The 27,356-nt window shown below is 44.2% G+C and overlaps 1 protein-coding gene across 1 annotated transcript in view; it reads left to right on the top strand.

The window, feature by feature from the left end:
* LOC138211820 (intermembrane lipid transfer protein VPS13B-like) overlaps positions 1–27,356 on the top strand; it is a 322,041-nt gene that overhangs the window by 178,905 nt on the left and 115,780 nt on the right. The window contains 4 exon segments of the mRNA XM_069171937.1: positions 221–493; positions 878–1,034; positions 1,645–1,756; positions 22,489–22,692. Of these exon segments, the coding sequence (XP_069028038.1) occupies positions 221–493; positions 878–1,034; positions 1,645–1,756; positions 22,489–22,692 (746 nt within the window).

Raw genomic sequence — 27,356 nt, forward strand, 5'->3', positions numbered from 1 at the left:
AAAGTGATCATTGTTAAATTTAATTAATGTCTAAAAATCTGGCCCAGTTTTTTTTTTTATATAAAATAAATTCTATTTGATAATTCATTGGAGACATTGTGCTTAAATGTCAATTATAGACAGACTCGACTCTCATCCAAGAAGCCACTGAGCTGTTACTGGTCTGTGATGATGTCTGCAGTGTCATCAGTGTGATTTGTCCTATCTCACCACTGGCCAGACGGCAGCAAAGGTTCTGGAGGGCTCCCACCAGCAGCACGGCTTCCTGTCAATCACCTACACTCAGGCTGTCACCAAAAACGTCCGTCACAAACTCACCACCCGACCCGAGCGGCCGACCCGCAGCAGCGCCACGGCGGCCAGCCTGCGCGTGACCGCCGATCCTCTGACGGACAGCTCGCCTCAGTACCTGAGAGAGATCCTGCTCACAGCTCAGCCCTTTGACGTGATTCTGTCCTGTCCCCTACTGGCCACCGTAGCGGGGGTGTTCCAGGTACAACAAAGTCTCTTTCACTTCTAATAAAATCCACAAAAACATAATATCTTCTCAGTATTTAAGTGTGTATAGATAAATATAGATATTAATAGCAATGATTGCAGATTCATTTTAGAGTCATTTGGGCAGTCTAATAATATTCATAGTCTTAGTCAAAGGAACTTAAATCTTCAGATGATTTAAAAATGATTTGACATTAATAGATTAAATACCGTTTACCAGTTTAAAGTCAGATGTAGGTCATTCAGATCCTCGTCCTTTATACATATTTAATGCAGTTTGAAAGGCTACTTGACGGGGAGGAGTTATGAAACTGAAAATCAATAAAACATTGATGCTCTGAATTTATTTTTCTAAACTTCTGATTTGATATGTTTTCAGGCTACAGTACCACGACGCTACAGAGAGCGTGGGAAGTCAGCAGGTCAGCCGATGAGAAGCCACACGTTGACGTCTCGGTGTTTGCCGCTCATCTACATCAACACCAGTGTGATCAGGGTCTTCTGCCCCGGAACACCAGACAAGCACCCAGCGTCAGGTTAGAGGACCACTTCTCTGCTCAACACGCATGGAAAGCCTCTGAACAATGGGACAGTGTTGTCTCTCTGGTTTTTCTTTTCTTTTCTTCATGTCTGTGGTGCCTGTATGAAAGTCCCTGCCGTGGTCAACCAGACATGGCAGAGCCACCACATTAGGAGGCAAAGACATTTGCAAAGAAAATATTTGAGGTTCTGAAAAGACAACCGCAGTTTATATTTACTCTTACAGAATATAAAATCATTTTGGGATTGTCATAGATGCATGGAGTTTTGTTTTGTCTGCTCGTTGGACTAAAATGACTAATAGTGGTAAGACCACTCTGCAAGGCTGTGTGTGTGTATTTTGTGTGTGTGCATAACTTCATGTACATGTACATGTGTAATAAACAGTGTTTATTTTATCCCATGTGTTGTCACATTTGTAAAATTGTGCAGGCTGTAGGATAACTGGATCTCAATGAATATTTACCAGAAACCCAGAGGTGCACTTGGCTTTGTTATAGTATAATATTTGCAGATTTTGTAAATGTTAAATATTAATTTGATTTTCATTAACAATTTAATGAAAAGTGTGATTTTGTATGTGCATATTTGTGTGTGTCCTCGTAGATCCCCATGGGAAGAGAGAAGACACGCTGGTGTTGAAGCTGGGCTCCCTCAGCATGGCTCCTCAGGCTGACAACCCTCTGACCCGCACGGTGCTGCGAAAAGACATCTACCAGTAAGTCGGTCCGTCCTCAGAGCTCCTCTGCTGCATTCATGTTAGTCATGTCTGAGTGTCTGTGGTAGATAGCAGTTCAGAAAGTACTGTTGACACAGCAGTAAGTGGACTTCTGTTCATGTCGTTGTATTTATAATGTTGGCGGTTTCTTAAATGCGTTAAGGTGTTCAAGACTGCCCCACCCACTCCCCCTCTCTTTTACACATTAACTTTCATACACATTCATCACATTCTGCTACAAAGCACATACACCAACGGTAGGATTTTACCTCTACAGGACATGCTTGGTGGCCTAAAATGTTCACATCCTACAAAACCTGCTGTTTTTAGGGCCTGTGTGTAGGTACCTGTTATTGGTGCCCATCTGTCTGTTCATGATGTTTGCTGGCTCATGGGGTGGTGGGTTGGGGGGCGCAGTGAGTTACAGCACCTCATAGTGGTTAAGCTTCCCCAGCAATGACATAGAGCAATGAGTGACACCTTGGGGGTCCGCCGGGCCCTCCAGCTGAAACACAAAACTGTTGACACAAGCCCCCCGTGCCATGTGGATCAAAGCTGCGAGGAGGGAAAATAGTTCAGTGCAAAACACATTTCCCTGCTATAGGCAGCTAAGAGAATCTGGATTGTGTCATAGCTGCCTCAAAACCACAGCCCCACAGCGTGTGTGTGTGTGTGTGTGTGTGTGTGTGTGTGTGTGTGTGTGTGTGTGTGTGTGTGTGTGTGTGTGTGTGTGTGTGTGCGTGTGTGTGTGTGTGTGAAAGAGAGAGAGCACTTGTGTGAATGGGCAGATACGGAGCTGGCAAACACATGTAATGAGGGAGATAAAAGTGGTCCTAATGCTTTGTGCAGCTGCAAGTGAGATGTGAGCTGACGTGAAGTAAAGGAAAAGAAAAAAGGAAGGTGGACAACAAAAGGACAGGAGAGGACATTTTAGGCTTCTTGGCCACCTTCAGTTGGTTGAAGTGTCACATGTAGGGTGACAGCATGGAGCAGGGAGGAAGAGGGGAGTCCGGGGAGGAACGGGGGGGGGGGGGGTCCGTGGAGGAACAGGGGTCCGTTGAGGAAGGAGGAGTCCGGGGAGGAACGGGCGGTCCGGGCAGGAACGGGGGTGGGGGGTCCGTGGAGGAAGGGGGAGTCCAGGGAGGAACGGGGTGTCCAGGACTGGAGCTGTGACCTCCAGAGATCAGGGCTTACCCGAGTAAGTACCCGAGCTTTCTCTCTCACAATCTCTCATTTGCTCATTTGATGTTTTGGAATGAGGATGGTATTGATCAGTAACCATGGCGACTGTTTTGCAGGGACTTTTGGGGGTATTTTTTTTATCCTCTCTAGTTTCACACAGTGTACTATGCTGAAATGTTTGCTGTTTGTTTTGGTACAAGTTAGAACATCAAATGGGTGTAACGGCTCTGTTTCCATGGAAATTGTACCTAGATTTATTCTGTTGACATGTTGGCCATGTTGTTATCATGTCAGATGATAAATGATGATTCTGTGGGCATGGAAAATAGACTTTCACCCCAAAAACCAGTCAGACCAGCCATGCAATTTCTCCCCATACTGGCCAGTAATGCTGTGCCTCTGGTAGTTAGAGGATCGGTGGCTCCGTGGCTGTGGTGCCCACATCTGCTCAGACAGAGACTGCATCGCACAACGCTCCACCCTCGCCTGAGCAGACACACGCCACCACGTAGCCCTCCACACGCACACAGGCTGTCGCCGTACAATATACACAAGCAGGCACACATGAACTCACAAACACAGTAACTCATCTGCACCCAAATCTGTAATGCACACAAAAGTACACATATGCATTCTGTGTCACAAACACTAGCAGCAGGCATGGCCATGTGTACAAACACACCCACACTCAGTCATCCCCTTAACCTCTGCACACAGAAGCCAAGAGTCACCACTTCCCTCTCTGCAGTGAAACCCAGGAATTATGTGGAACCACTCTGTGTTCCTTCTTCCATTCCTAACCGGGCATTAACTTCACCACCTTCCCTGTTGGCTTCTGCCCTCCAATCTAGGACCGTCACACTTCTGAGTCACATGATTGATAACCCTGAGATCAGGCACTTGTTCACGTTACCAAGCACCACGTTGTTCTGTATCTGTGCTGTAGTCTGCTGCGTGTGCTCCCCCACGTTTCATAGAGGACGTCAGAAGAGGCATGTGTTTACAATCTAGAACCAACTGTGGCAGTAAGAAATATGTCTCTTGAGTCCCAGTAGCCATTTGCTGCAATTCTGTTTAAAGTCCACCACTAATTACACGGGTTGTCATAAATGAATGAGGGATCTGAGCAGCGATGCTGTTATTGTCTACTGTACATGAAGTGATTGCCTCACAGCGTCTCCAACCGAGATGTAATGTCATGCCACCCTCGGAGACGAGACGTGAGAAGAGAGGAGCGAAGGCTAAAATAGCGAGTGAGTGTAAACATCTTGATGGAGCGTATCTTCACACTGTTTTACTTCCACTGTTCCTGAGCACTTCAAAGCTCCTCAGCTTCCCTTACAGCCTCACCGTGTTCACCGTTCACTGTCTATTTATCATTTAGACTCCGTAGATTTCTTCAAAGAAGCTAAAACAAACCTGTTGAGCTCCGACGCTGTAGAGCAGAGCTGATATCCACAGTTGAGTTTGTCCTGAAGGAGAAGGCCCCCAGCAGTTTCTGTACGGAGCAGGAGTTATGACAGAGCTGCAGGCTTCCCCTCTTTCTCCCTCTTTATCTTCAGCTACAAGGCCGCTGTCAATTTACACAGCTGAAATCATTTTCCTGTCTTGAAAAAGCCGGCTTTTTCCAAGTGTATGAGCGGCGGCCCGGGAATGTCCAGCATGCATTCAGCCCTGACTTTCTTGTGGTTTGGGCCTCTGTAAAATCTCACATCTTTTACTCCCCGATCCCATTTTCTCTCTTTCTCCTTTTTTCCACTGAGATTTTTTTCATCACTCATTGGAACACTTAATTGAAAGCTTCTTGTATGCTGAGGTAAATGGGAACCACTGTGGAGATCGGGTGTCCCTTTCTGAGGTCATAGAGACGTTAAAATGTCTTACTCTTAAAATGTCTTCATCCAGTGTTTGAATATTGACCTTTTAAAAACTTCAGCAATAACATGACATTTATTGACCACACGTCACCAGGAAATAGTTAAAAAAAATACCTACTGATTTCCTGTGATATTATTTTTTTTGAAAAATATTTGAAAGACTGACCAGAAATTATAGTTTCATTTGTTTATATAATTAAAAACAAAATGAATATATTCATACACATGTATAAATATTCATAGTATTAATGTTTGTAACATATTCTTATAATGACAAGTAAAGACTTGATGGGAGTATGTAACTGTATGTCAGACCTTTTTCATAGAGGTGCATAAAGCTGCCAGAATGAAAAAGAAAAGAGGAATCAGATTATCATTGTTATTATTATTATTATTATTATTATTATTATTATAATCAGACAGCGCACTTCAGACATCACTGACCCAAAGAGACTCTCAGACACACTGATGCCGTTAGTCTTAGAAATGATTTCTACTCTTGATTTGTGACTCACAATTTTAAAATAAGGAAGGAGTTTGAATATTTGGAGCAGAAGTGATTGATTAGTGATGGGAGGAATGAGGATGAGTTAATCTAACAGGTGATAATTGTTGTACGGTATATAAATAATATGTAAAAAATTTTGTTTAACTTAACTCATTTGAATAATTAAGATGTATTTGCCCTCCCTGTGTGCCGGCTCGTGTGTGTGTGTGTGTGTGTGTGTGTGTGTGTGTGTGTGTGTGTGTGTGTGTGTGTGTGTGTGTGTGTGTGTGTGTGTGTGTGTGTGTGTGTGTGTGTACATTTCCCGACATCCCCACAGCTCAATGACACAGCTCTAGATTCCATCACACACTCGGTTACCTCATGGTCTCTCCGATGGAGACTCAGACAGAGGGCATCCCACTGACTCCAAATATGCTTTTTGTTTTTTTGTTTTGCTCAGTGCACATGCCGGTGTTTCTACAGTAACGGTAGCGAAGGCTGCTGTGTCATGGGTGATACAGAGCCGAGTCAACATGATGTGGCTGTATCTGTTTCACTCCCTCCTCCTGCGTCTTTTTTTCTTTTACACTTTCCAAAGTATTAATTTTTTAATGGGGAATATCATTTTCTTTTCTCCTTTTTTCTGGATGTTTTTCTGGATTTTATAACCCACTCTGACTGTGCCGCATTTACTTTTCTTGTAAACTATTTTCCTACATTTTCTGTATCTATTAATGGACTTTTTATTACCAGTGGTGTTTCTACCCTTTTTCCTCACTTTTTCTTTTCCTCCAGATCTCCACTTTTCTTTTTTTCCTTTCCTCCATCATTTTCTTTTTACTTCTTAATCTAAAAGTCTCCTCCTACCATTCACCCTTCTCTCTATCTGTCTACGTATCGTTTTCACGCTTTCATCACTTTCTTACCACTCTTTCTCGCTGCATCTCTCTTCCTCTGTGTTTCTGTGTATTTGTTATTTCCTTCCCGTCTCGCTCTTCCTCTCTGCTGCTCCAGTGTTGGTTAGACTGGTCCCAGTCCCAGCTCACTGTGGTCAATAAAGCCAGCTCCTTATTGCTGTTGAATGGCTGCCTGGTTAAACCCACATATATGTCCTAATAAGTGGTTGTGATGGGGATCTCCCTTCCACAGATAAACACAGCCGGCTGAAGCCAGGACCCTGCCTGTTACTAATAAAGTTCCCTGGCAGTACGTTATAGGCACCCTTCTCCCTCAGTAGCATCCTTTCCACAGCTGGGGGTGTGAGGATGTTACAAAACCTTTAACCGTCACAGGACATTAGATCTGTCCGTTAATAAGGACTTTTCATAAAGTCTTTATTCATTCATGTAGACATTTGTAGTTTTCTTAGTTTGAGGCAGCAGGAGTGAAAGAATAAAGCTGCTTCAAGGTCCTTCAGCACATCATCTCTTCTCTGAGGTGCAAACCTGTCAGCAGTCACCTCAGTAAATCCACCGGTGGTCATTGGGGTTCACATACTGCTGCGGTGAAAGTGTGAGGATTAGTTTTATGTATTCTAATCTCACCGTCATATTGGGGCCAAACACTGACAGATCCTCTCAGGTGTCTGTATGACAGCTGCAGCTCTCTGACTTTATTTTCTGTTCATAAGAAATGCCATTGTTTCAGTGTGCTCTCAGCTGGTCTCCTTCTTTCTTGTCTCCCTCCTCATCTTTCTTTTCCTCATAAAACCCAACGTTCCCAGTAAATGATTCATTAGATGCTTCAGTGCACACTTGCCTCATCACTCACTTTAGTCGGCTGCCAAGTGCCCCATTTCCCCGTTTGTTTACACCAGCGAAAAGTGCTCCGGCTTTGCTTCGCTGCCGCAGCAGAGAGGAGCTGCTCGGGCCACACACAGTGACACCCAGGACTCTTATATACACTGAGCTGCTTTAACAACGCCTCCGGCTGCTGACTACGTTTACTGATAAACTTCTTTCAGAGGCAACGATGGCAATAATTGTAATATCCTCCAGAATAAAAGAGCTCTTCAGTGTGATTTTTTTTATTTTTATTTTTACGACAGATCAGGTTACCTGAAGGGCAGCATTCATAAGTGACGATTCTTAATGCACCAAAATGATGTCCTTTAATACGACTGTTGAAGGAAGTTATGTTGTAAAACTTTTATTATGAAACTCATAATGAAACTGGTGTAGTTGATCACTGCAGAGTACCATAATAGAACAGTGAAAATGGTGACTGTGGGGATTGCTTAGCCAGACGTGGCTCATTTCAAGTTCTCTATCTATTTCTGTCTTTACTTTCAAGATTTAAAAATATAATCAGATGATCTTTTTCCGAGTCTACACACTTGCAATTCAATTTTTATTTTTATTGTTTTTTGGGTGAAACTATGCCAGTGTGTCATTAACACAGAACTGTGGGCAAAGCCAAACCAACTGAATAAATCTCTTTAATTGCTTTGCTCCTTTTTTTTTGGATAACTAGCTGTTGTGATCTTTTAGTTTGTTCATGTGTCTATATTGATGTCATTACTGCTCCTTTTATGACTGACTTAAATATTAGTTTTTATAGCAATCCCTTTTGATACTGTATGACTATCTCAAAGTGAGTACTGTTACAGTGTGTTAAAAGTAAATGTTCAATCATCATAATGTACTTCAGTAGTCAATCTAAGCTGTTCGGGCCAGAAACAGGAAAATGGCTCAGAGCCATGAGAGTGTGTTGAAGCTGAGCCAGCCAACAGAAGAGCCCCGCAGCAGACCCACCCAGCAGTCACACGGAGGTAAAGGGGCTAATAGTGCAAAACATTTCTGGAGCTTCAATCCTGTTGTGTCCTGTGTGGACCTGGGAGGCCGAGGAGGGAGACGACCAAGTGGAATGATTAGAGCGAGACTTTTCCTGCTCAACTGTAAATCATTGAGCTCCATTTGTTTCTCTGCCTTTCTTTGAGAGCTCTTCTACTTCAGATGTACATCCACGTTCTCCCTCTCTTCTCAAGAGAAAGAAGATCAAATAAGCAGCGATCTGAGGCTCAGCCAGAATAAACATTGTTTTTTGTCATTCCAGCAAATGAAACACCTGGTGCTGGTAAACGCAGAGGACATATTTCACATCGCCTTGACACTCAGGATTAATGCAACATCAAATTGTTTTAAAAATGGGGACAGACACTACCCAGAGTAAATCATATGCTCCCTTTTATTAAAGTTTGCACCAGAATTTATGTTTTGAATCGGACAGGACAGCCTGCACAGAGCTGACAGATGAGACTGGGAGTGGGTTCAGAAGGGCTCATGTTGAAACGGTACTCAGACAACATGTTGTAATGTGAACAGGAAGTTTAGGTTCAGCCACTGAATACTGCCGTGGCTTAGAGGCGGATTATTTCCCCCTTCACGTCTTTTTTCTCGAGATAAAGCGATATTTGTCATTATTTTCTGTGGGAACTGGGGTGATTGAAAGATTTCTCCGTCTACCAGATAATATAGCAAACATATCATATAACATGAGAGCTGGTTTCCTGGAAAGGGAGAAAATTCTGTTTGCCACTAAAACCGTAAGAGAGAGGGGAAGACTGGGTTTGTGTTTGCAGAGCTAATGTTACGAGAGCAGAAGAGAGGAAACCAAATGAATGTTAGTGGATTTGATCTTTGATCTGTGAACCAGTACCTGACCGCGCTGTTCAATCCAGCCTGCCAAACTACAAGGCTATCTGTCTTCTTCAGGGTATACTTCACGCCGCCCCGCAGGCTGGTGAACAGATCGTTAGAAATAAAATCAATGATTTATCCTACCTACGCATTACGCTGTGTCATCTCTCTGTCTGTCCCTCTAATTCCACTGAGCCATCATCGGTGAGCTTTTGACCACAGCTCTACACTTTGAGTTCAGCTGGCAGTGTCTTGTGTTGTGTATGAGCAGGGAGTTGTATACAGCATCTTGTGTGCTGTGTTGTGGTGTCTGCTGACTTCTGTGTACAGCCTGTGGTTCATTCCATAAATATCTGTGGCCTCTGTGATGTTATTCTCAGTTGCGGCGCTCTGAGAAGATTGCACCACAACACTTGTATTCCTCGGCCTGCAGTTAGAGGTTTAGGGGGATTAGGAGGGAGAAAACCCCCGCCTGGGCCCTGCTATACATTTTTATGGCCGTTTTATGTATATGAAGACAGAAGAAAGAGAGGAGGGGGTATCAGGACTCACCATGGGGAAATCAAACAAGTAAACCGCAACTTCTTTTCCCTCTCTCTCTTTGGCACATAGTGGAGGGGCTGTTGGGATAGTAATGCTGGTCCATTTGTCTTTGGAAGCAAAGGTCCGACACACTGGTCCAACTTTTAGATGGATATCCAGGACATTATGTATGAACATCTATCATCCATAAGGAGAGGAGGATTTTACACCAGTCTCATCGCCTGTTTGGCTCAAACTGTTTACTTTGTACACTAATGATCACGGAACAGGTTGGACAGCTTGCCCTGAAGTTTGTTGGTTGGACCCTTTTAATTCATTTAATAGTTGAATGTTTCTTATATTATTTAAATGTGGGACTCCACAAGGGCTGCTTGTGGTGCTCTTGTAAGTGTGGCCATGTATCACAGTTACCGTCTCTCTAGCACCACCTGCAGGTTAGAGAATAACCACCGTGCACATTGTCCTTCCTACTGGAAGACAAACCCTTTTAATTAAAGTAAGAGCAGGTTGTTGGTAAGATGCTGGCAGAACAGATGAACTCATTAAACTTAATGCAAAGCTGGAACAGATTCCCAACAACGGCTTTTCCTTTCCCTTGTTTTCCCCTTCATCGTCTGTGTGTTGCTGTTGGTCCTGTACGCCTTGTTCGGTGGCACTCGAGGTGACAGACCTTCATTCAGAACTTCCCGGAAACGGCTCTTGTGTTTTGGCATGCTGCTGTCAGTCAGGTCGGGATGCATGCTGACAGAGGCAGTAGGGATCACCCCTCAGCTGTCCCTCACTCATAAAAGGGCCTGATCCGGGGGTCGACCGCAGGGCCGCAGGGCTCCAGCCTCCAGGACGGTGCCTGTGTGTGAATGGTTCATCCTGAAGCAGGATATCAGGGTTCCAAGAATACATCCAACCTCGGAAGCTCTGTGCTCCACTGCAGCCTGCGATACACTCACTCTACCGGTGTTACCCTGTCAAAGTGCGCTGTGTGTGTGTGTGTGTGTGTGTGTGTGTGTGTGTGTGTGTGTGTGTGTGTGTGTGTGTGTGTGTGTGTGTGTGTGTGTGTGAGAGAGTGTGTGTGATGTGAGTGTGTGTGTGTGTGTGTGTGTGTGTGTGTGTGTGTGTGAGTGTGAGTGAGTGAGTGTGTGTGTGTGTGCATGTCAGTGAGTGAGTGTGTGTGTGTGTGTGTGTGTGAGTGTGAGTGAGTGTGAGTGAGTGAGTGTGTGTGTGTGTGTGTGTGTGAGTGTGAGTGTGTGCATGTTAGTGAGTGAGTTTGAAATTGTAAGTGCATATGTTTGGTGTGTGTGTGTCCATGTGTGTAGTCAGACCCCAGCCTTGTGCATGATTGTGTTTTAGTTCCTTTTGTCTCTGCTCATGACATGTTGATGTTCTGGCATCCTGCGTGGTCGGTTTGAAGCTGTCATTGCACCAGAAGGGAGCCTCTGATCGGCCGGGCACGCAGCAGTAGCTCAGGCCAGGTGGACTGTTGGGGGAGTTTGGGAATACAGTATTGATAGTTAGTGTGTCTCATGGAAATAGCTGAACATGAGCCATGTGTCAAGATGCACATCGAGGTCTTGGATGATGAATGTGGAGGGAGAGCTGTTGAAGCATCGAAGCATCGAATCACAATGTAGAGCTGTTACAGTCAGCAGCAGTCTAGTTCCAGGGCAAAATATACAGAATAGTTTGAGCAATGTGTGGTGCTGTTTCAGTGAATTGTAATAGTTTTTGAGTGGAAAGAAAAACCTAAATACTGAGTGTCTGTCTAAAATCAACCAGTTGTAAACATTACACACATTATTTAACTTATTGGAGGCATTTATCCATGTATATCTGTGTGTGTGTGTGTGTGTGTGTGTGTGTGTGTGTGTGGTCAGTAATCTCCTGCCAAAGAGCAGAGTTATCAGCAGGCTTCACAGTAGAACATCAGACCATAGCGGAGGCAATTGAGAGTACGAAAGAGAAAAAAAGAAGTCAACCTCAAGAAAGAAGGAATGTGCAGATGCTTTCAAATGTCCATGTGTGAAGCCACAAGCTCTTCTGTGGCTCTGGGAAGCCAATGAGAAACCAGTGGCATAATTGCCTAATGCTTGTGTAACAAGAGGCACATTACGACCCCAGGAGGCCCAACCAGACTTGAAAGAAGCAGAGGCTGGCACTAAAGTGGGCTCTGAGCTGTCATCCTCCTCCTGCTTTTTACCAGTTTGCTCTTTCTTTTACTCCATACTGCTCAATAAAGAATACTGGAGTTCATTTAATGTACATTTTTAAGTACATTTTTGATTTGTCCATCTACCTTTCTTTAACCCCCCCCACTTTTAGACTGGCTTGCCAAACACACAAATATTTTTGTCAAATAAACCAATGCAATATGTTTTTGTGGTCCTGAGGTAGTTCCATTGTACCAATCCTGACAGATCCTGCAGTGTGATTTAACACATGTATGTATTTAAGCTGCTGCATGTAGTTTGAGTGCTGATCCCTCTCATGTTTAGTGTTTTTGTGAATGTCATTAAGTTATTATGAATGTTTACCTGCAGGTATCATACTCTGGTCTGTAGACTTTCAATCAGACACATGCGGCCACAGACAAAGTGACACTCCGAGCTGTGTGTATTGAGTTGAACTCGCCACAGCTTTCCTTCATAGGATCAAGATTAGCCAGCTGTACAACAGGGTGCTCTGTGTGTGTGTGTGTGTGTGTGTGTGTGTGTGTGTGTGTGTGTGTGTGTGTGTGTGTGTGTGTGTGAGAATGTCAGTCATGTTACTTCAGCTGCAGGTTTGAGGGAAATGTGAAGCCACCGTGTAGACAACTCTACTGTGGTGGTCCCCTTTCTTCTCTCCATAACTTATCCCACACACACAAACACACGCACAACAGCTCTCCAATCAGCACCCCGCCCTGTCAATTTATCATCGCACAGCTCTGGTTACGCACATGTAACCGGGGCAAAAATTATTAACTCGACCAAATATGCTTCGCTCCATATACTTATGCTGAAATGAAATGTCCAACTTTTGGCAGGACGGCCCTCCATTCCTCCCTCATGATGAGGAGCCGGTGTTTAAAGCATCACTGTCCCCCCTTCATATTTTTCCATCTCCTCTTCTAACAACTGAGAAGGCATTTGAAGAGCTTTGAAAGGAGTTTTTTTTTTTAAGGTCTCACATTATGTGCAGCCGGGTAATGGACTGATATTGTTTGCATTTAAAAGCCACATAAGAGTTTTTTCTGGGAGCAGAAGGCTGAGGGGGAGATCCAGCTGACAGACACATGTTGGACAGACAGCACACGGAGACAAGTCATCCCAGTCTGTACAGAGAGGGATCGACATGCACAAACACTCAGGCACACTGAGCACAGCATGTGTTTTCTGCCACACATAAACATCACTGCTCAGTTTATGGTGAGCTGATATTTTCAAAGTGTGTGTTTGGAGAAAAGAACACATATTTTCAAGCTCTTGGAGCATGTTATTGCCGACCAAATACTTTGGTCCACTCTGTGCTTTTTGTCATTAAATTCATGTTTTTCTGCCCACAATTAATTCTTCTCCCTCCCTACCCAACCCTCACAGGCTCAGTCCAATAGTACAATGGTCCAAGTGGACTGGATTGATTGACGTGCTGAACCAACTTTACTTTATTTCCATCCCATATGAAGAATGCAAAAAGAGGTGCTGTAGAAACCACAGTTCCAGTTCCCCCCCAAGTCTGTTTGATGGCAGCGTTTAGTCTGTGTATTTGAAACACTAGAACATCTAATTCTCTTCCTCCCCTCCACTAAACTGCCCGGTTATTTCTCTGAATGTTCTGGAGCTTTTCCTACCTTCCTCTCTGTCCCGTTCTCTCTACAGAATATCCTCTGTTTCCCTCTTTCTCCTGTTTCTCCCCATGTGCTCCCTCCACTAATCTCCCTCTTCTCTGCAGGATGTTGTTGAACATTTTCTACATCTGCCCTCTTCTGTTCCTCACTTCCCACTTTATTTGGGCTCCTTGTTGCTCCCTCTTGTCATTCTCACTCTCTGGTCAGCTCACAGGATGCTGTAGAGCATTTCCTGCCACCAGGGCTGCAGGAAAGAGGCAGTGCACAGCCCCGTTTGATGTGCCGAGTCCTCTAATTCTTTACACCTGGACTGTTTTCTGTACAGATTTTCTGCTCAACAGAAGCACTACTTGTTCCCCTCCTTCCTTCCTTCCTAAACCATCACTCGGGTCCTCGGTCTCTCCCTTCAGCCTCCTACTACACAACGTGCTTTCAGGACTTGTACAGGGGATATACTGTGTTCCTCACTGGAGGCTGTGGTGTTAGCATCATGTCTTTCTCCTCTCTCAGTTCGTCCTAATAAAACTGAGTCCAGTCTCCAGTTCAACACAGACACTGCTGAAGATCTACTTTGCATGTTTTTGATTTTCACCCCTCTTCCCCTTCCCGCTACTTCTCTTTTTATTTTGTCCCTTTCTTCTATCCGTTTCTTTCTCTTTGTTTTGTTTCCCATTAAATGTTCTTAGTGCCTGCAGCTGTTTGGATGTCGGCGTGGTGGTCAGAAGTTTTGGCATCGTGTTGTTTGAATGCCATATTTTCACAGCACTGTCTGTTTAGAGTTGTGGTTTGTCAGGAGCTTGGCCTGCAGGGGCCACTTCCTTCTCACTGTTCCCAAGTCACTGTACCAAAACACTGACTGGCAGGAGAAGAAACGGGAGGGAAAAGGAATCAGATATTAAGAGAGGGAGGCGAGAGTGAAGGACTAAAAGATTAGAAGAAAAGGTTTCATGTAAAGTTAACCTGAAGGAATAAAAACGAGAGAATAGAAAACAAGCAACAGAGGTGTGAGGTGTAGCATCAGAAACTATTTATGCAGGTTGTCATCCACAGATGTGTGTGTGTGTGTGTGTGTGTGTGTGTGTGTGTGTGTGTGTGTGTGTGTGTGTGTGTGTGTGTGTGTGTTTTATGTGTCATGCACTGTTTCATGTTTACTGGAGTCAAATCTTACTACTTAATCTCTGTCCTCTCCATGATTTTTTTTTTTTATCTCCCTCAGCTTCTCTCTGTTTTGTGGTTGTCACATTGTGCGTGGATCTTTGTCCTTATTGGAACAAGGTGCATCGCCAGCCAACTCTCAGGCTGATTCTCAGAGAACACTGTCACTGCACATGTCAGATATGAGGCGAATTGAACGCAGCCTTTATTCCACTTCTAACTTCCTGCAGGTCTCTGAGAACCTGTTGGATGGTTCCAGTTACACCATATCTCTTTTCACGTGTCATCTTAGTGTTTCCTACCTTCAAAAGCCAAAATACCTGCAATGAAAAAAGATCCTCAGAGCTTAGAGCTTCATCCAACCTTTCTTTTGCTCCAGTTTTTACTAAAAACCAAAAAAAATCCTGACTCGGAGCTAAATTGCATTAATCTTAGTGTGAACCTTCCTCCTTTACATCAAGTGTGTTACGTGTACATTATTATTCCTTTTGATTGTACATGTTGCTATAAATCTCAGCCCCATTTCTGTACCTTTTCTCCATTCTCTTCTCCCTCCCCAAGTCAACAGCATCCCCGGTAGAGTTAGATAAGCACAGGAGTTCATTGCCGCATGCGAGTTCGTCAGTTGGGGAGGGGGGGGGGGGATCTCCTGTATAGAAATGTCACTTTGTATAAATACACTCGGAGGTCTGGATGAATTCGAGATCCGCTACACAATTATAAACATTGGCTCCGGGGTCGTTCACAGCGGAGGAAGAATTAGCTGATGTAGGAAGCATGTGTGCCCCAGATTATTGTAATTATTTTATGCTGTTTTTGCTTGCTGACATAAAAGTATTTGGACAACTATCTCATGAGAAAGCGCTCGTAGTCCCGTACTCACGGGCAGCACCAGGGCTTTTAAGCTGCTCTCGTATTCTCAAAGTCCGACCTGTCTCTCCTTAAAGCTTGTGATTTAGACATAAGTTTTTAATTCCATTATGTGGGAGCTTCCAGCAGCAAGTTGTTGTATTTAGTTTCATTCCGGCTTTTTGTTTGCTGGAAAGAAGTTCGAATTAGAACAAAATGTTGTTTAAGGTCGAGGCAAACGTCAGTGACAAGGACCTACTGTTTTAGCTATCGGATTACATGTTTGTTCAGCCTGTCTGCCTAACCTGCAGCATACGTTAGCCTAATCAAATATGGCCATCATTCCCCTGACTTTGTTTAGGAAAGTTTTTATTCTTTATCCGAAGAGAGATGGGGCCTTGATATGTAATCTTGTTGTTTTAAACATTTGTCAGAATTCAATAATTGCTGTAAACAATGTGTAATCAACTTCAAAGTGCTCTGCCAAAGTCCCTCACTTTCACAGATAAAAATGAGCATCTCCAAAAATACACACAACACGCCTGTGTGTTCACTAATGGGAACCAGATTGGCAATACTGAACCGCTTAATCAATATCAAGTGGAAAAAACAGTAGTGGATCATGCTGTTGGATCCATAAAATGAGCCTAATTTTACAGCTCCATAAAACACCCTCCTTGCCGGAGCACGAATTGAACAATTTATGTGCAGGAGTAAATCACCAGGAATGGTCTGAGGGATCTCACGTTCGATCGGAGACTCGAACCCTCGATCACGTTGGGTTTAATGCAGAACATTCGTACAGTTCTGTCCGAGATGTTCTGATGGTGTGCAGTGATCTCTACTCAACACTTTTAAGATTTAAAAATGATAAGAGAAAAACACTCCATGTATTTTGTGACCATCTGAACATGTTTGGTACAACATATGAATTGCAGCGGTTCCATTATTGCTCACGCTGCATCAGTTATAGTCAGACCAGTGAACACTGTGAGTGTCTTACCAGAGACCTGGGACAGACTTTGGATCTGGAATCATCCTCCAGTGAAAGGATTATTTTCCTTTAATTAGTGTAAATGTAGCATTGAGGTACGGGCCTGTTCTACTTTAGCTTGATGAAAATGACTGCGTATGAGGGCAAGCCAGATCCTGGGCTGACCCTGCCATGTTCCCTACTGCAGCCAGTTATGAATAATCTCTTCCACGCACGTGTTTGGTGATTAATAAAGATAAGGCTTCTCAAATTAAAATGGCGATGGGATTACATCATTGCGAAATTGCTTGGTGGGGACACAAATCTGGTTTCAATCTGAGGTCTGAGAAAGTCAGCGAGGCATTCCCTTCACACCTCTGCATCAGGGACCCGCTGCTGGAGCTCTGACTGACATGTTTTATAAAAGCAGCTCTATGTCCACTTTCAGAGCAGGGAGGAAGCATATCAGATCTGAAGCCGCCAGTGGAGGAAGTGATTTCACAAACACTGGTCCTCGCAGTTTAATGGGAGAAATGGTAGCTTCGACCCACGGGGATGTGCACACACAGAGGACTCGTAGTATTTCTCAGCAGCAGCTTCAAATATTATAACAAATGTTATAGGAGAAGATCTAGGACGGACTGATGCTCACACACAGACATGCTGGAGATTTTTAGCAGTAGCCACAACATCGGTTGATCTAAAATGAGGAGCCGTGGGGCCTTTCTCAGTAGGTCCAGTGCAGAATCACCGACTGCATGAAGAAATCCAATGAGAAGTCAGTGCCCGTAGAAAGCTGGTGAAAAACGCTCTCTGTTATCCAGGAATGTTCCATGCTGCGAGCTACACTCAAGCAGGAGAATAACCCAGTTAAAGCTAAACAGACCAGGCAAACTCTGTCTGTGTGTGTGCATGTGCACGTGTGTGTGCATGTGTAAGGCAAGGCAGAACAGAAGCAGTGAGGATGAGGACGACATCTGTGCATTTCAATAAATGGGCCTTGCAGTGCCTGGACAAACTGCAGAGTCCTTCAGTCTGAAAAGTAAGTTTGGAGTTGCATCAACACTGTGACTGATGACCAGCCAAGGATATGGGATATATATTACTTTAAAAATGCTTTTTGATATAACGTGTTAATAAATGAGTCCGTATTCACCATGTGACTGAAGCAAAATGTATGTTTTTACTGCACAATGAATCACGGAATATAACGAACGATTAGCAGTTTAATTTGTCTCGTCGCTGGCGTGTGAATTCCATGAAACACGCATCCACTGAAGCCAAATGAAATATCTGCTCAGTCTTCACACATGGCTTTTTTTTTAGCAACATGGAGGTCTGATGCAAGAAGCAGATTCTCAATGAGTGCGTGATGAGTCTATAAATTACACTGGCCAGACTGACATCTTTAACAGGCCGTCATGGGGAGCACATGTCTTCACGCCGAACACCGACCGTGTTTACAGCGATAGAACTCCGCTGACATGTAAACTGCACGGGAGATAAATGACTCCTGTAATTAAGATATGTTGAAATCAAAGCGCAAACACGGACTTTAGTATACACCATGTCATTGTAAACAGTGGGCCGTCTTCTGTAATGCGTCCTCTTAACTCCCTATTATCATGCACCGCTGTCATGAGGGTGGTGGAGCTCCAGCTAAGCCCTGCTTGTATTGTATATAGAAGTAATAGTTTCCTCCGAAGAACTTGTGTAAATATGATATAATCGGTGGAGTGTCTTTAAAGTGCAATCAGCCTAATGAGTAACAGGCTTCTGTTGGGAGCAGCAGTGGAGATGAGTCATGCTGTTGGGTTAAAGAGAACAGATAATTTAGTTTTTGTCTCAGGAAGTTGTCACTACATCAAAGACACACTTCAGGAAAACGGCAATTTGTGTTTTGTGCATATTGTGCCTTTGACAAAGAAGTACAGATCGTTGTACTCGGCTTAAAACACCCACAAGTAATTACCTTGTTTTTGCCAAGTGTGACAAATTTGGAGCCGTTTTGTTTTCCTGGATATTTTGTTGTTTTTGTGACTGTATTTGACTCCTGTTGAAAAAAGCTCCAGTCATCAAAAATCATTTTAGCAGCAGTGGCATAATAGTTTCTCCGTGACAGGGTCTTAAATTCTGCTGACTCGCCTTGTTCCACAACATCATTTTCCCCCCTCAGTCTTTCGCTGCTCGGCGCTCTAATTCAGAGCCTTAATTACTGTAATTGGTCGATGCAAATTAACAGCAATTGGACTTGACTGGGGTCATAAATCCACAGCTCAGAAGTTGCCGAATTTCTGGCAACTCGGAGCAGACCACCGTAGGCAGGGGTGCTTAACTTACTAAGTAATTGCAAGTTTCATGAATCATAATGCGTATGAATTCCCCCTCGGCACACACACGGGCCCAGTGGGACTCGGCTTTAAGCCGCTGGGAGTCGTGGCGAGCTGATTGAGAAGCCACTGTGCAGCGTTGGCTTCTCCACAGCAGAAATAGCATGAAGGCGCTGCTGGGTGCTAATGCTGTTCGGCTAATAACATTTGGAGCCACAAAGAACGTCAAAACCTCAACTGAACACGCTCGTTCTCAGAATGGATGGATGAGTGACACTATTTATTCTGGTCTCACAGAAACTCTTTGCCTCTTGGATGTTTCTTTAACTTTTGAGAAAGCGGTTTAGACCAAATTAAATGACACAGCGAGACATGCACCGTTTGTATTTTACGTAGCATGTGTTCCTTCAAGTCAGATATACAGTAGTTGGTTTGTGCTCAAAACAAAGTCAACATAGAACATCTGAGTACAAACCTAATGTAGCTTGACTTGGCTGAATTAAGCCTGAGATCTCAATGAAATTTCTCGTCAGTATGTTTGTTCTATCAGGAGAGCCGGAGCCGAGGGCCCCATCTCTCTCAACACACACACCCGCAGTCTCGTGCACACACACTCCCACATACACTGCTGCCTCCGTTGGACATGTGAGGAGACATCTATCGCATGTGATTGTTGGGGAGATGGAGTGAAAAACAGGTCTGGGGTTGCGGGTTCAGGTTGCTGGTTTCAGAGTGACGAGATCCAGAGGCCGGCGGCGCTTGGTATTACCCTGGTGTTTCCTGCCCTGCTGGCCAGGGGCCAGGGGCGGGGACGGGGACAGGCCGGGGCGTGGGACGGGGACAGGCCAGGGGACGGGGACGGGGGGGGACACCATTTACAGCCAGGGGCCACGATGCACTCTGCCCCACAGGACCCTCAGGAAGAGGCTTCAGCGCTCCCACACTCCTACCATCGGGCCCTGAGCCTCAACCAGATCCCACTGCGGTTTGTTTTACAACCTTGAACCGCAGTTAGCCTTCAAACCCTCAGCGTGGTAATCAGCCTCTCCCAAGATTCCACTTTCGTTCTTTTTCAGTGAGCCTTGTTACTTATTCACCTCTTGGCTCTGTTTAATATGCGTCTTTGTCTCTGTATGTATTTCACTTTATTTTTCTTACGAATCACTCTTTCCTATCAGGCGAGTTCTGGATGTTGCTTCAAAGTCGTCTGCAGCAGGAAAGTAAATCCCTCAGTGCTTACACCTAATACCTCCATGGCATGCAGCAGCCGTGTGTATTTGCATGAGCTTTTCTGCTGTTTATCACTATATACATATGCATTAGCTAATGTGGGTTCCGTCTTGAATCTTACTGCCATTTCGGCACACAATCCTAAATCTGCTACATGTTAAGCACTCAGTCGTCCCACACATTTACTTAATAACACAAATCATGACTGATGCTCGGCCCGGCTCACTCAGATCTGAGGAATGCTAAACAGAGGAACATAACATGCAATTAATGGCCCATTTGTAAATGTGTGTGAGTATCTCCTGTTCGGAGGTGTTTGCTACATCATTTGTTTTTCCAAAGTCCTGCATACCGGATGCATAACGCTGCCATGTCTTCACTATTTTGTCTGCTGTTTCCCACTGGAGGGCTTGAATTGGGTGGAGGGTTTGACTGTGAGCCATAATAATGTTGGATCGGGGCCCTCATATTTCAGATGTGAAATCGGCCCAGTGGCTTTTCGGACTCAAATTGGGTTTAAATTGTGTCAGAAGAGGGAGAAATGTTTTTTAAAATAATAGCCATGAACGTCGTGAAACAGAACATTCTTACTGCAGAGCTTTTGATCCGTTTTTATAAATAGCAGAATTTTGTCGTAAAAAATAATGTTTCTGTGGTCTTTTCCTGCAATTAAAATAAGGTTGGCTCGGGAACAAGGGCAAAACGAAGTACTTGTGTTTGAGAAAAATGTCCCGTTCTCTCTCTCCCTCCTCGCCTTCCTCATCTGCGAAAGCATGTCATTTATGACTTGTTATTTTCATTTTCCTCCATATTTTCCACCCAGCAGTGGCAGGCAGATGTCTGATAATGGCATGTGAGACGCAGCAGAAGGGCGTGGTCCACCTGCCTCGCTCGGTATGTTTTTAGTTGGTCCGTGTAGATGGTGGGCAGCGCGAGGGCCGCGCGTTCCCAAGGCATTCTCTGATTCCTCTTGGCCAAGCAGTGTGGTCTTCACATGACCAATCAAATATGTCAAACCGCCAGTGTTTTCCCCCCACATGTACAACAAGAAAATCTGGCTTCAATTATTATTGCACCCCAAGGGGAACTTCCAAAATTCCTCCCCTCCTCATTTGTCAGAAATGAAGCTCTCTCGTTTCCTGCGATTTGCTGAAATATGTCTTTTGATATTAAATCACACTGGTTTCCACTAGCGGCATGACCAAGACAAATGTTTATCATATTTATTTATGTCATTGGAGATGACCCTGCAGCTCAGCAATGCAGAGACTTGGCTGCAGACTCCTGTGTTATGTTGATTATGAGTAAGAGAGTCTCCTAAATAAGCTGAAGTTAAGAGATAATTTGGAAAGCACATGAGGTAACTGTGGTTTGTTTAATGTGAAAAATACAGTTTAGGGTTGGGGAGGGTGATGGAGGTACTGTTACAAAAGTACTAATGAATCTAGACTGACACATCCCACCCAAATCTTACAGAGCTCTTGGTTTGATTTATATTATCCTCTGTTGATAAATGTGGTTCCAAATGTTGATTGAGGATCTGTTTCACTTGTTTGTATGTCAACAAATCCAGCTAAATCCAGTTATACACCTCTGATCTCCCATTGCCATTGTTTTTGTACTTGGTGCTTATTGTCATAACATCACGCTCCGGTAGAAAGCTCTCCAGTACGGCTAGCGAAGGGAAACGCTATATGAAAATTGCCATTGACGTTGCCGAAACAAATACAACTACTCATGCTGCCGCTACATCTGTAGCCATTTTAAGCCCTTATTTATACCATTTAAGCTCTCATTTGAATTAACCAGCACAAATAAACATATCATAACGGACCGAAAGCCCTGATGTCATATGCAGATGTTGAATTTTGATTATTCCTTTTGCCTCATGAATTCGTCAGGATCTTGTCTCTCAAAGGCAAAATAGATGACATCACTTTTTCTTGGCGCTGATGGGGGAGTGTTTGCTCACTTGATTGTAGCAGTTCAACTGGAGACGTAACGCTGCCCACTCCTGACATATCTCCACATCTCTACTACCATATTACAGTTTGTGTATACTGCAGCGGTCCTGTGTTTCTGGAGACAGAAATAGAAAGCCAAAGGCAGTCGGAGCCAGTCTTCAGACTACTGTGCTGTCCAGCCAGGGTCGAAGCAACGTTTACTGCCAACGGTACGCTGGCATAAATCAGGACTTTATAAAAAGCAAATGATTTCACCTGAAGCCTGTGGGGTTATTTATTTGACGTCCGGATGTACACGTACCAGAGGCTTTGGTTTAGTCACACATCACCCTGTAAGAATCATGAGAAGACAGAAGGCCAGAGCCAGTTGTGGAGGTTGGAGCCTGGGCCAGGACATCTTTACTGGTGACCACCTGGTGCACACCTGGAGTCATGTGCTTCATCCTAACTGACTGTGATGAGTACAGCATGACCCATTGTGACTGCTATAATAATAATAAATAAAACCTATTTATTTGGAATTAGGCGCCTTCTTATTGAATGTGGCTTGTGCACTGCCTCCTGACATATATCATATTACACAACTAAGATTTAATTTAAATTACATTGTACAAATTTACACAAAGTAAACAAGTAAACCCGAATGTGTTCAGTGATGCAAGCTTTTCTTTCTTTTCTCTTTAGACGTGCATTGAACCTCGGCATCCTGCGTGACCCCGGATCAGAGGTGGAGGACCGTCAGTATCAGGTCGACCTCCAGTCCATCAACATCGGAACCGCTCAGTGGGAGCAGCTCAAGCCGGAGAAGGAGGGAAACAAAGGGGGCGTATCAGCAGAGAGTGAGAGGAGCTCCCAGAACCCGGCCCTGGAGTGGAACATGGCGAGCAGGTCGGTGTTCATAGAGTCAAGCTGAAGGGGAGGTGCTTCAGGATTTTTTTTGTGTATGTTATAAGTAGCTGCCCATGTGTTGTATGTACCATTTGTTTAATTTTTTTCTGGTCTCTTTTCTTTCGTAATCAAAATGCTCAAAGGTGTGGTTGCGTCAGAGAATTATCGAGGAAATTCATAGTGTTGTAAAGTTTTTGACTTCATTAGTTCCCCACCTCTGATTGGTCTTTCACACGTCTCACACTTTGTTCCAGACTGAAACGTCTCAGCAAACATTAGATTGACCGATGAATGAATGACAGCTTCTTTTACAGGTCTTTTTTTCTTTGGCCACCAGCATGTCAATATCTCAACATCTGCATGGAACAACTATAACCTCCACACAATTATAATAATTAATAAATGCACAGCTGATATGTGAGGATGCTTGACATGAATCTTAATAGTTTTGTAACTTTATGGAGACGTATATAGTGTTTGTGGCTGAGATTTGTTAGTCGTAGAAGAGTGGACTGTTGGCATCGAGTGTCCCTCTGGGTTCATGATGTGATTGTCTTTTATGTGACATCAGCAGCCCAAAGCACCACTATATCTAAGCACAGGCTTCCGAAGTGGGTAACATGGATGTGTACACATAGTCTTATCATCAAAAACTAATTCTGTGAAAACAGTTATTTTTTGTTATACATTCCAATATCACAATTTTGCCTCAGTGGGTTCTGTAATCTGTACAGCATGCAACGATTTCTTTGGGCCCTATAATTCAGACAAGGACAAATTCAGAACATGAGCAACAGCACCTCTTCTCCACCGTGGAGTAATCTAAAACTTAAGTCTGATGTAGCCTTCAAATGGTATTGTTTTTATTAAGCATTGGTATGCAATTTGATTCTTCTTTTAATTTGTATTATTTTTTCATGAACTTGAATGACTTTATTATGACACATCCAATCAGGTGCTGTGTGTGAGATCTGCTGTGAAAGGTCTCTAATTTATTTCATCAGTATTGATGTGGGAGCAGTGTGTAGTTAGTGAGTTAGCTCCCTATCATGGAGCCTCTCCATGCACAGTCATAATTACAAATCCTGTCATTTTTTTATAGACTCGGGAGCTAAAACAAGCACGAGTCTAACAGCCTGTTTGGCCCCGCATCCTTTTTTTCCACTCATGTTTTGAGAGGGAGCAGACCCAAAAATCACAGAATCACAGGCAGAGAGTCCAGATTTGTTCCCTGTCAACTAAAAATAAGCCTCGTGGAAGAATGCAGTGCAAAATCAACATGGGTCTGATTGAGACTGAGTGCTCTCAGGTCATCAGGCCGGCTGAGAAACAACACACCTTCCACACAGTCACAGTCCAGCACACACAAACACTCATACATTCTCATGATGAGCAGTGATATGTTCTTTACTGTGTCTCTTCCACACACTCACAGTGTGATGGTCTGCCAGAAAAACTAAAGGTTACAACCATAACTCGTCTGCGTAGCCCTCAGAAGTTTTTATTTCACTATGCCAGCCTCCATTGGCTGACCATGGTGATGCTAATGTCCAGGGGGCGGGGCGTCCTCTCATTACATACAAGACAGACGCTGCATCATGAGCCATTTTAACAAGTCATCCTCTTCCTTAAGAGAATGGACTGTTGAGATACCTCACTTATGTTATCAGAGAACCGGGGTTATGGTCATAACCTTAAGTTGTCTTTCAAGCATTCACTTGTTATCAGAAAATACAGACACACGTATTGGCCAACTGCCATTCACCGACAGGTAGAAGGTCCATCACAGGCCACTGCAACCAGAAATGCATGTGAGCACAGCAACGTCCAAACTGTACAACCTTGTGGGAGGATGCGGTGAGACCCAGCATGTAGTTGAACACGCCCTGGAGAGAAGTGTTCTTAAACGGGGATTATATAACCAGTAGCTCCGCCCCAGAGATCCGATTGGTCAACTGAACATCTGGAACAAATCACCATTACAATACACCCTGCTCATCACTAGAAATATCACTCCACCTCCTCAATGGGAATATAGAATTAGAATAGAATGTCATATAATATGTCATAGAATGTAGTTTCTACTTGTTATATTTCTATTAAATGACCCATTTGGTGAAGTCGGGTCTCTTTTGGTCCTTTTTGGTCGCTCGGAGGAAACGTACCGTAACACCACGGATAGTCACGCACTTACAATCCTAGCGGCGGCTAGCTGGACCGGTTTGGTTTGAACACATGACACGGAGCTAAAATGTTAAAAACACATGACAATGAGACCTTGAAGTTCATCAGTAACCTGAGTTCATCCCAGATGAGCTGAGAGTACACGGGTCCAACACCAACAGGACAGCCTCCACATCTACCCGACCCAAGGGTTCACAAGGTGACTGAGAAAATGCATCTGAAACGGATGGGACATGCCAGGATGGGAAGTCGGTTTAGACTCTGATGGCAACCGTTGAGTTTCTCTAATAAAGTGACAGACAAGTGTGTGTTGCCCTACTAAAGCACTGCCGGTCAGAAATGGCTGCCAGGTTAACGTTGATGGTAGAAAAAGTCTACATTGACTTGGTGTTTCCACAAAGTCCGTGTTGATTGTAATATAGCGTGTTCGTTGTAGAGCTACGTTTCAGCCCATCTTTGAAACCCTGTTATGTGGAGGAACACGTGCTGGAACGTTATGTTCCAACCGACCAGGCAACCGAGATGTTAATCAAACATCCAAAACCAACCAGGAACTACAAACCAATGGCTTGAGCCTGTATCCTGTGCAGCGTACAGCGATGGCTTCCACTATCATAGGGTGACAGCACAACACATTTCTAAATGACGTAGACATTGCATGAGCCACCATAAGCTGCAGCAAAGTGCAAGAAGTGTGTCACCCTTTTGTTTTTGGGCTGATTAGCATAAAACATTGATTGTGAGGGATATCCTGTTGTACGTATCTTAGTCAAAGTCAACTTTATCGTCAATCCACCATATGTACAAGACACACAGAGAGATCGAAATATTGATTCTCACAGTCCCAATAAAAATATAAAGATAAAACACGAAAAATATAAATATGTAACAATAAAAACAGACAACAACCACAGTGACGCTTGACTGCAATAATCCATAGTGCCAAGATTATACCTGAGTATTTGTATACGGGTGTGTTTGTGTGATGGAGGGAGAGGGGAGAAGGGTGGGGGGAGAGGGGAAAGGGTGGGGGAGAGGGAGAGGGTTGAGGGAGAGGGGTGGGGGAGATGGGAGAGGGGTGGGGGAGAGGGGAGAAGGTGGGGGAGAGGGTAGAGAGTGGGGGAGAGGGTGGGGTACAATGATGGTGCTGGTGGGGGTGGTGAAGGGGAGAGAGTTGAGCATCCTGACAGCCTCATGGCCGACGCTGCTCCTCAGTCTGGGGACGTCATAATCAGCGGTGGACATGTGCAGGTCTACACGCTGTTTAATGCTGTTTGGCTGAACGTGCTCCGTGATTGGCCGGCTGCTCCGTGATTGGCCGGCTACTCTGTGATTGGCCGGCTGCTGCAATGGTGATGAAAACTTTATTCAGTCCTTGTCTGGTCAGTTAAAAGATTGAACTTCTTTAAATCTTAATGTTCATATTTCATGCCAGCCACAGGGTGGTGTCCCCAACACCCGACCAGCCTGCTTTCTTTCCTACGGCCTCCCCAGTAGTTTGGACCCTCAAAGGTCTTCACACCCCCGCCTCCCTCGACTCCACCACCCCCTCCCCCCCCACCATCACCCCCCCACCACCACCACCACCACCCCCACCATCAATTCAATTCAATTTTATTTACATAGTGCCAAATCACAACACAGGTTATTTTATGGCACTTAACACATTAAAGTTGTTACAGCAAGACTTCATAATATTATACAGAGAAACCAACAATTCAACAATTCATCAATTCAACAATTCATTAATTCAACAATTCATCAATTCATCAATTCAACAATTCATCAATTCAACAATTCATCAATTCATCAATTCAACAATTCATCAATTCAACAATTCATCAATTCAACAATTCATCAATTCATCAATTCAACAATTCATCAATTCAACAATTCATCAATTCAACAATTCATCAATTCAACAATTCAACAATTCATCAATTGTTTAACAGGAAGAAACCTCCGACAGAACCAGGATCAGAGGTGGGCGGAGCATCTGTTAACAGAACCAGGATCAGAGGTGGGCGGAGCATCTGTTAATAGAACCAGGATCAGAGGTGGGCGGAGCATCTGTTATCAGAACCAGGATCAGAGGTGGGCGAGGCATCTGTTAACAGAACCAGGATCAGAGGTGGGCGGAGAATCTGTTATCAGAACCAGGCTCAGAGGTGGGCGAAGCATCTGTTAACAGAACCAGGCTCAGAGGTGGGCAGAGCATCTGTTAACAGAACCAGGATCAGAGGTGGGCGGGCATCTGTTAACAGAACCAGGATCAGAGGTGGGCGGAGCATCTGTTATCAGAACCAGGATCAGAGGTGGGAGGAGCATCTGTTATCAGAACCAGGATCAGAGGTGGGAGGAGCATCTGTTAACAGAACCAGGCTCAGAGGTGGGTGGAGCATCTGTTAACAGAACCAGGATCAGAGGTGGGCGGAGCATCTGCCTCGACCGGTTGGGGTGAGAGGAGAGCAGAGAGAGAA

Source organism: Embiotoca jacksoni, unplaced genomic scaffold, assembly GCF_022577435.1.
Source record: "Embiotoca jacksoni isolate LCO1_2020_lvr unplaced genomic scaffold, fEmbJac1.0.p SCAF_50, whole genome shotgun sequence".
Classification (NCBI taxonomy): Eukaryota; Metazoa; Chordata; class Actinopteri; family Embiotocidae; genus Embiotoca; species Embiotoca jacksoni.